The 9881-nt window shown below is 47.7% G+C and overlaps 4 protein-coding genes across 4 annotated transcripts; all 4 read right to left on the bottom strand.

The window, feature by feature from the left end:
- Positions 1 to 1084: 1084 nt before the first annotated feature.
- On the bottom strand, positions 1085 to 1564 carry PPTG_12424 (hypothetical protein; the record flags this gene model as incomplete). The annotated part of the gene is made up of 1 exon (XM_008908447.1): positions 1085 to 1564. The coding sequence occupies one exon, from the start codon at positions 1562 to 1564 to the stop codon at positions 1085 to 1087; it is 480 nt and encodes a 159-aa protein (XP_008906695.1).
- A 3113-nt stretch (positions 1565 to 4677) lies between these two features.
- On the bottom strand, positions 4678 to 4788 carry PPTG_23097 (hypothetical protein; the record flags this gene model as incomplete). The annotated part of the gene is made up of 1 exon (XM_008908446.1): positions 4678 to 4788. One exon carries the CDS (start codon positions 4786 to 4788, stop codon positions 4678 to 4680), a length of 111 nt encoding a protein of 36 aa, XP_008906694.1.
- A 23-nt stretch (positions 4789 to 4811) lies between these two features.
- PPTG_23096 (hypothetical protein) lies at positions 4812 to 5161 on the bottom strand (the record flags this gene model as incomplete). The annotated part of the gene is made up of 2 exons (XM_008908445.1): positions 4812 to 4948; positions 5017 to 5161. 2 exons carry the CDS (start codon positions 5159 to 5161, stop codon positions 4812 to 4814), a joined length of 282 nt encoding a protein of 93 aa, XP_008906693.1.
- Positions 5162 to 5825: 664 nt separating this feature from the next.
- Positions 5826 to 5918, bottom strand: PPTG_23095 (hypothetical protein; the record flags this gene model as incomplete). Its single annotated transcript, XM_008908444.1, has 1 exon — positions 5826 to 5918. One exon carries the CDS (start codon positions 5916 to 5918, stop codon positions 5826 to 5828), a length of 93 nt encoding a protein of 30 aa, XP_008906692.1.
- Positions 5919 to 9881: the final 3963 nt, after the last annotated feature.

Below are 9881 nucleotides of genomic sequence, written 5' to 3'. Positions count from 1 at the left end.
CCTTCAGCACCTGCACGTCCACGATGCTGTTGACAGCGATGCCACTAGCTCCAGAGTAGTACGGACCAATCTGCTTGGGGTTTGTAATTGTGCCTTGGGCCTGCGCAGACGTCACGTCCTGCACACCCATACGAACGTTCAGGAACGAGTCCTCGCTGTACGACTGCCAGATGCTGCCCCCGATGCAGAAACTTTACACAGGTACCGTGCAGATGCAATTGGGAAGAGCTTGACTTTTGCTTGTGATCGCCCTGCGTGGGCAAGCCCGTGGCGTTCTGGACGATCACCACCAGCAAATAGTGTTTTACATCCGCATCCGCCGTAAGCTACGTCTTCGCGTAATAAGTGTGATAGGCTTGATAATCTCACGGATTGAGCTACGCGCTTCACGCTCAAAACCATCAGCACCCTGGTTAGGCGGATCGGACTCCAAGAACATTTTTTCCAACCATCCCCCAGCCGTGCCATCATATTGTGAAGTACACAACACCCAATAGCCCAGTCGATTAATTGTGTCATTTCTTGTTCCGAGCGTAGCTGATTCCGCAACTCACGTAATGAAGACCATCTCCCTTTCAGAATTCCAATTGCGTGCTCATTCCGCACTCTAGACATAGCTAAATAATTGTTGAACTCTGCGTTGTCGGGTTGATCTGCAAGCGGAGATTTGTATGCTGGCAACACAGTCTGCAATAGTGGGTAAGCAGAGTCGGCTAGAAGGAACTCCCCACCATCAAAGAAAAGTTCACTCTCGCGATAGATTTTCATCCGCTTAAACACATTCGAATCAGCGCATGACCCAGGACAGCCGCAATGTACCGCAATAATTCTCTTATCGCTGTCACACACAACCTGCATTGACACTGAATACCTGCAAGGCAAAGCGTTAAATATTTACGAAGCAGGTCCATGCACGCCAATGCCCATACCTTTTCTTTCTATCCCAGTAACTGCTTCCATCTAGTGCTGGGCGTTGTGAGAGGGGCAGTGTAGTGCCATCAATAAAGCCAACGCAGCCAGGGAATCCCTCTGATGCCATAACGCTCGCAACCTCCCGTCGTCTGGCTCGTGACGGCCACGCAATCTATTGCGCACGCACTGCCTTGAGAGCTGCAACGACTCGCTTCGTATACGCTACCACCGACCCAGCAGCTATATTGAACCGCCGGTGAAATTCTCCAACACAAGCAGCATTTCCATTTAATCCGAGCCGGGCGAGTGCAACGGCAATCTGTACACTCGCTGGCCGTTGTTTGTGCGGCGCATCGGTGCCACCGGAATTAAACACAGTGTTCCCTCCGATATAGTCGTGTAGAGCAGCAAACGAAGACTTGGAAACCCGCGTAACCTGCCGGAACTCGTTCTCTGAGAGTGCCAAAAGCTCATCAAACTTGTCGTCTCGGTGTGGGGCTCCTATACGATCGTAGAGATACCTGCTTGTAGCGACGGATAGATATGTCGTCCACAGCATATATCTCTCTTCGGCGTCGTCGCCTACGATACTGAGGGCGCAGGCTGTGTCCAGGTCGCGTAAGAGCTCGCGTCGCTCCGAGTTGTAAGGCATCGAGAAAGGGGGGTCTGCGACGAAAAAATGATTTGATGGAATTTCCAAATGCACCTGCGTCGACGCAGGTGCATTTGGAAAATCGAAATCGGATGCGGTCCAGGTCAAATCAGAGTAGTACACCCGACCAAATCAGAGTGGTACACTCGACCAAATCGAAATCATTTCGCAGGGACGGCCGCGACCAAATAAGACGCTGATTTGCTAATTTTGAAACCCCCTAATGTGTTGATATCGAACTCACAAATACTGATTTGGTGCGCACCTGCTTCATAACAGCGAGTGTTACCGAACTTGATGAATATCCCGAGCTCCCCCGTAGTAAATCCTTTGGTTGACAATGGACGCTTCCGCTGTAAGCACATTTGCCGAAATTCATTGAACCAACTCAAAGTATCCCACCATTTGTTTCTACTTAGAGCAACAGCAATGTCAAGTGCGATAATTGTACACATTCCTCCTGGAGAATCTCCAATTTTGTGGACGTGACCATTCTAACGGCAAAACGCATAAAATGACAGCTTTCCAAAAGATTTAAACATGTCTACGACCTTACAGGCCGCTTCAAAACCGTCTTCGCGTAGGCGTACTCCAGGGTGCCACGAATCAGGCCATCGATGGCCATTGGGTCCATCTCTCCACTGTACTTTATACAAATAAGTACCATTTACAGTCTTCCTGTCGATGATTGCATATACATAGCCTTCATCGGATTCATCGGTGTAGACTTCATCAGACGCACTGTTGTTATCAAGCCCAGTAACAATCTCACGAGAATAGAAAATAGGGGGTGGTGAACTAGTCTTCACCGCTCCAGACTGAACTTCAGATAATTCGTCACTATCGGGGATATCGCTGCCAGAAACACCACCATACCGTAGCTGGATATTGTGAAATTCGAGGTGTACTGATTTGAAACCGCTCTTCTCAAATCTGCCATATCCAGTTTTTCTTGAATTTGAGTGACTCTTTGCAGTAGCGATAGTACGATACGTATTCTTCGCTCTTGAGTGTTTTTGCCTCACGTTAACCCCCACGCACCATCATCTTCAGCCTCTGGGTACGTGTCCATCCTATCGTTCCTCTGCGACTCGCATTGGTCAAGCTAAGGAGGGTACGGACACAGAGGCGAGAAGAAAACGGCCGCCGGTGGCGGTTTAAAGGAAAGTCGGCAGTTGATCGACTGGAAAAAAGAGTCAGATGCCTATCCAACATTGAGCTGCTGCGTGCGCTTACTTGGCTTAGACACATTTCTGGTTTAACGCTTCAGTAATTGGAATTGCGCCACTTTATTAATGAATATTTTGGGGCGAAGAAAAAACTACGGTATGAAGTAAACCGACTTGAGAACAAATCCATCAGCCTTAGACTTATACTTTTACTGCTGTTACAAAATAACAACGTACTTCGAAGAAATGAGAATTCTCTCTAGGAAGGCCACCAGGATAAAGAAGTCAGGAACAACTCAGTAAAACACTTTCCGTCCACTAGGGCGCTACCAGTGGACTGATAGTCGTTTCATCGCTTCAGTCCAATGGTATTCGTTAATGTTTACCCTCCGTGCAGAATTCAAAAAAAGGAATACTGCAGATTAGCATAATTGCTCAGGTTGTCAGCAGAAGTTGGACCAACAGGCTAGTGCCAACGCTTTCTCTGATGGCAGCAGTGTGCTGGTCAACTGATAGGCGTTTTTCCACTATGAGTATAATTTATACTGTATGCTGAACAGTTGTACCCATCCATCAGTGCCCACCCATCCTGCAGATTCTGCAAGTGCAGAATGAACTCTGCCGCTCAGCATAATTATTCACCAAAGAAACCTCCTTCAAAGGAAATAATTGACAAAAAAAAACGAGTTTGAAAATTACACGTTAACCTATACCTTATGTACTTTGTCCGAGTGTCTGTAGTTTTTCAACTTCTGTATGTAGGCTTAATTTTTGCTCAGCTTTGCTCCACCGCAATAGAGCACACCGCAAAAACTGACGTGAATGCATTGACAAAACCACTAAACACAATATATATAATAAATGCAGACAACTGTAATTTCGACACAACGTCGAAAAGAGCTTAATTCTGAGCATCTGTTTAATAGATCTTTTATTTTATTATTTTCTGCATGTTTAAAGGAAGCCACTCTACCCTGTCGTGGACTAACACGCTTGCCTCTAGCGACTCCATATCATTGTATTGCTTATTGGGATAGCTGCCCTCCAACCAAAACATAGTGAGGGCGGTAGTATACTTATTTTTTTCGTTTTAAAATCAGCGAGCCGGATTGGACGTTGTAAAGTGAATATGTCAGCACAACGTGCTGTTACAACAAGGAGGTGGGCGAAAGCAGCTAATGCCCACTTTTTATCTCTTCGAACGCTCCAAGCATGCCACTTTGCGAGTCGCTAGTCTTGAGCTGAGTGAGATCATTGCATTCCTGATAGGATACTCGATAATATGCAGCAACGGAAAAGCCGCGATTTTGTGCAGGTTCCTCATCGTGTTTAGATCTGGCAAATCTACTTAACTGGCTACTGAGGTAAGGCCTTAAGTTTTAACATGGATATGCACTTTCACTCTAGCAGCCACGGCTTCCTTCCCATTGGAAACATAAAAATAATATGAGGCATTATTCGATCTTGCAGGAAAAAAAACAATAGAAATAGAATAGAAGGTCGTACTCTACTTCATCGATAGCGAGAAGTCCAAACACACCCCAGCGCGTTTTAACAGCGTCTACTCGTGTGACCTGTACCGCAGAGATCCCAGCCAAACCTGCTTACTTTTTTTTATTGTTTTTGAGTGTTTTCTATCTTTATTTTGTTTATTCTTGTACTTTTTCTCGAAAAAAACTCAAAGCAAAGTGGCCTGTCAAACATATTGTAACATGTTTCCCCACCTTTGCACAATCCTCGGGGGTCAAACGAACAAATGCATTAATGAGAGCTTATGCACTGACCATCAGCTCGACCCGAAAAGGGACGAGGAGAGCGGTGCCCCCCTTTAATCGCTCCACTAATGTAGCGTCGTACCACCTGTAGGACCTTCACCATGTTCACTGAAAGGAAGTTGACGGACTCCTTGCAAAGCCTGGTATAGGTATTGAATGTATGAGAGACTCAGTGGGTGTGAAGATGGATCGTAAGTGCATCCGCGCCGGAGTGGTACATGTATGTAGCTCCCGCGGTGCGGAAGGAATGCGAGCTCAACCGATCGAGATCTTTGCCCATGTAAGCTGCAGCGGTCTTGATGGCTATGGACACGTTCGGTCGATTTCAGGCTGGTTGTCCCCAAGTTGACATGCAGGCAGTTGTTGGGATGTCCACAGGGAGGTCCTTCCAAGTTTGGAGGAGGATGAGAACCCCGAATGCTGGACACAGTAACTGATGACTGGAGCGATATAACATCCCAGTGTTAGGAGCACCATTTGGATATGTTTCGGGGCCGGTCAGACTCACCCATACGGTCTGAGCTTGTACTGGACGCTGAGTGGGCTGTCCCCGACGAATCTACAATCACAATGTCCTGAGCTCGTAACGCAAACAGCTTTAGGGATCCACCCCAGATGGCCACAGTCTCCAATCGTACGAACGCCAAGCACATTAGCCCCCAAAGGGCTTGGTCACGGGAATGATCAATGGGTACGCCCCGAAAGCGATACGGGTATCGTACAGTGTCGGAGTGTGGTAATCCCTTTGATAAGCATGCGGACGTGCGGGTGTTCAAGCGAAAATTCACAGCGTGATACAGCAAAGAAACGGCGAACGTCGTGAAACTCGCCGAGATGGAAACTGATCTGGAACCACGTAAAATGAAGTACGAAATCCACTGCACTTGGTTGGTCAGTGTCGTACCATAGGACCAGGGAAAATACCTCTGCGCGAAGACTATCTTCTCCTCTTATACAGGGCTCGTTTGTACTGGTCAAACATAGCGCGGAGATACGATACCAGATATCTGTTAGACCCTCGGTATCCATGACTGGGGACACCTGCGACCACCGCAAGCCTTCTCGCACGTCGTCTGATACAGAACCGCTCTGGCAGCATTGCAGCTGAGCCTCGCGTTGGTGGAGCCGCTGTTGGAGCCGCCTTACACCCCGGATACATGTCGCTAAATACTGTAAGCTACCCATCCGTGATCTATACCCTTTCTGAGTAAGAGATGCCGAGCAATAGGATGAAGCAACGATCACGAGCGCCGTTTGGATATTGGAGACGGACAGTGCTACAGATTCATCGAAGGTGGCGAACTCGAGACCAAGAGCTCACTGCCGCGTCTTCCACTCGGTGATCGTTTCCATGGTCTTGGCATGAGCACCCACAATGACCACCATTGCGTACCGGAGAGAGCGGTTCATGTCATGACATGCGGTGACAATCTCTGCAGCTCACACCTCGTAAACTCAGCGTGCTTGCTCGTGCGCAGAGGAGGAGGATCCGTCATATTGTGTGCAGTGGTAGATTTTCACAGCTCGCCGCCGGTGGTGACGTCGACAACGTCGAGTGTACTAGCCGTAGTCTAGGGGCTGAACCCGCCCTAGACGGCGGCGAGGTGGGAGCGCTGGTAGCCTCTGTTATAGCTTGAGTGCTCATTGGTTGTTCCTCATATGCGAACTGAGGTAGAGTTCCATGTGTGGTCCGCAGCAAGTGTGGAAGGGTTTGTATCGGTACGGTACCAGAATACAGACATTGGAAGTTGATGTGGGCAACACGAAATGTTATGCCTTCCAGATGTAATATCGCCCCGATTTATTACCTAGAATGAGGACGGTCGGTGCATAGAACAGGCGTATTAAAAAGAATGAGATTGGAAAAGACAGACCTGGCATTATTATATGTCCTTGATTTGCGTTAACAACATTCGCAAAAAGAGTCGTTTTATAGGATACCTGTATCGATTTGTCGAAATCGACAACAAGCTCTTGATTTGGCTGGTCCTATTGCGGCTTATTAGCCACTCGAACTAAATTTATTAGTTCCTTTTACTATATTTATAAGAATAAACGACCTTAATTTATTGCAAATTGTGTGTCCAGTTAACTGAAGAAGGACTAATGCTGTGCCGCGCCCGGGAAGCTCTGGATATTTGAATACTTGATATTTAATATTAAAATATTTGTCAATACGAAGAAACTGAAGCGCGAATAAGAATGGGCTTCCCACTTCGCCAACGACACTGGACCTTTTTACTTTTTCTCAGTTAAGAATTTGATATCTGCCGTCTCTAAATCCATTTTGAAACGTCTCCCAGTGTTCATTTCGCATTGAGTACATGTGCTGCATCGAAATGCATGTATATCTGAAGCTGGACGCATGACATTTGAGTGGTTGTATTTACTAACAGCTCCGTCGTTCTAGTGGCCTAAGTTCAAGCCATAAGGGAAGTGGTCAATTCGAGGCCGGTTTGCAGGTGCAATTTTCGGAAAGGCACTGCGTCGGACTCCAGCCTCGGAAGTCATAAGTTTTGACAGTTCTGGAAACCTCCAGAATCCCTCTTTTTTTAAGGAGATGATTGGTACATAATATGACAGTGTTGCTCGCAGTATTGTTACTTAAAGAAACCACTGGAATTGTGGCGGAGGTTCTATTAAAGGTCGGAATTAGACTTGTCTTGAGTAAATTCATTGGTACACCAGCATCAGGGGTAGGCCTACTAGAACGGTGCATATCGATCGTATTTAAGTCTTTATCATAGGTTACTAGGTTTGAAAGGTGATGCCATTTGGAAAGGACTGTATTTCCAAAAGCACGCGGACACAGACAGCGCTCGAAATGTCGAGCGGGGCGCCGGCCCTGCTCGAGTCCCCAGAGCTCGCTGCCACCCGGAGAACCTCGTACGGCTGCTCATGCGTCATGGCTAGCGACTCCCACTTTTTGCTGAAGCCAAGTCCTCCTGTGTGACCGCCCGGCAGGGTGGGGGTAACGCTGCCGGATTGACAGACGCACAGATTCGACCAATTTGGTAGGGCAATCTTTTAGTTCCACATACTTATGAGGTCGTACGACAATTGATGTGCCTAAACTACTGTAGAATCTACAATATCACTGCCAGTGTCAACGCTTGGCGACATCGAGGTCGTCTTCTTGGAAGGCTTAGCACCTGAACTACTCGTGTTCGCGTGTTTGCGGCCTTTAGCTCTCGATCTGGCGGTGGACGCTTCAATTTCCTGTAAGACCTCATGTGCCAAGTGCCGTCCGCCGACGGAAACGAGCTTGCGCTTCTGGCCGTGGTCTTTGCTTGGTGGAGTTGGAATTGTGAGGATCTCGTCTTCGACAAGTGCCTTCATATGCAGCCATGTGGCAAGCAGGACGTGGCGAGGCGCCCCATTTCGTGTGAAATTGTTCAAACGGGCACCCATCTTAACTAAAGACAAGGGAAACAGTCTACAAGCTTTGAACCCTGTCTTAACATTTCGACCGATCCGAGCCCCTCGCCAGGCCATGCTAGCCACTTGAATCGCATCGTCTTTGCTAATGTTGTAGTATCCGTTCTCGTCTTCCTCCACGAGCTCCCCAAGCAGAGTTTGTATCTTGCTCTTCAGTGTAGCGAAAACGGCTACGTCTAATGGCTGCAGAAGGTGCGTGACGTTCGGGGGCAGGAAAACCAGCAATACGTTCAGATGCTCTGCTGCAGCAAGCACCTCTTCCGAGTAGTGAGATCCGCATCCATCCAAAATCAGCACAAGTGGACGCGCAATGGAATCAGGCACTGCGCTTGCAAAGAACTTCAGCCATCGCTCAAAAAGGGTGGTATTCATAAAGCCCGAGGCTGAAGTCGTGACCCCAGCGCCTTTTGCCTCGCAATTCTCCATCGGTCCAGGTGAAACGGGCTTTCCAGGCAAAACAAAAGCCGGCGGTATTACAAAGCCAGTAGCATTTCCACACGCGACAATTGTGAGGTGAAAATGAGCTGTAGGTTGTGTACTCCAAACGTTACTCGATCCACGAACAGCGACTCTTTCTTGCTCTTGAGTTGCTTCTGAAAAGCTGTTTCGTCCATATTAAAGACCCTCGCGCTGTCCAGTTTCAGCTCAACGATAAGCTTTGCCAGGGTGTTGAAAAGCGTAGTTAGATTAGCATGAACAACAAAGTTACGCTTGATGGCAAGCGACTGGGCGGATCGCACGGTCAGCGCTGGATGGCGCTTTTTAAAGCCCTTGTACCAACCGTGGCCCACACGTTCGCCGCAGCCCAGCAAGCCCACTTCCTGCGCCTTTCGTATGATTACGGCCCGCTCGACTGGGTGGCCAATGAGCTGTCATCCTACCACCCAGTCGTTTAGATGGTCTTCTGCTGCTTTCGGTAAGAACGTTTTGGGCCCAGGCCGTCCGGCTTTCAGTGACTTGCTCTCCGCTAGTGCTTGTAGCCACTTTCGAATAGTTCTCTCATGAACGCCAGTAACAGCGGCGACATCAACCGCTGTACTGCCGGCTTGAACTTGAGCGATTGTTGCTTGCTTAAAGTCCACCGTGTAGGTAGGTGCCATTGAGCTGGTTTGGAAACGAAAGCTGCTAGAGTAACGCTGCTTCCTGGCAGTGATCGCTCTCCCGCCAGCAGTTTGGATTTCGCGCCAAATCTGTATAAATTTCTGTGAGTTTCGTACTTAGTTGTATATCTACAAATGACATGCTGGGAATCGTAATACAGCGTATGCATTGGCTAATATCACACCGGCCTCGAATAGATCCACCGGCCTCGAATTGGAAGATTTCCTTAAGGTAGCTTGAATGTGACTGGATCCCATTCGTACAAGGTTGCTAAAATGTTGTTCTAGGCCGACTGGGTCAACATTCACCCTTTTGGGCATACAAGAAAACAGTTTATTTGTTTCTGCGTCATTTTAGCATATTAATATTCGCTCTTAGGTTTCAAATATTTACCGATATTGTCACGAGTTCTTCAAGACGCAAATCGCGGACAACATCAACAGCGGAATTTGGGTCTTGAAGATAAAGATTTAAAACGGTAAAAGCGGCATCTGGGCTCCGCTATAAGCTTTGGAACTTGAAGATGAACTCGAGCTTGAAGTTGCTGCTCAAGTCCTGTTCTGTATATTGCATAAAGAGTAGTGTAAGTAGGCAGTGGAAACTAGCTAGCGAACACAACAAACTCAATCAGATCTCAATTTACCCTCAAGTGCTAACAGTCAACTTCGACGGCATCTTGCCTAAGTGCTGAAGCACTACGAATTCCTCTGCTTAGTTGCTACCATACACAATAAGTGACGACTTATTGCGAGATAGTAGAAATTGCTGACCAACGACCAAGATGGAAACCAGAAGCCATGCTGAGCGACGCCTCGCGATTGAAGACGGCACTCG

The sequence above is a fragment of the Phytophthora parasitica genome (genome assembly GCF_000247585.1).
Source record: "Phytophthora parasitica INRA-310 unplaced genomic scaffold supercont2.30, whole genome shotgun sequence".
Taxonomy (NCBI): Eukaryota; Oomycota; class Peronosporomycetes; order Peronosporales; family Peronosporaceae; genus Phytophthora; species Phytophthora nicotianae.
The sequence above is the reverse complement of the archived record's forward strand: the minus strand, read 5'-3'. Positions and strand labels throughout refer to the sequence as shown.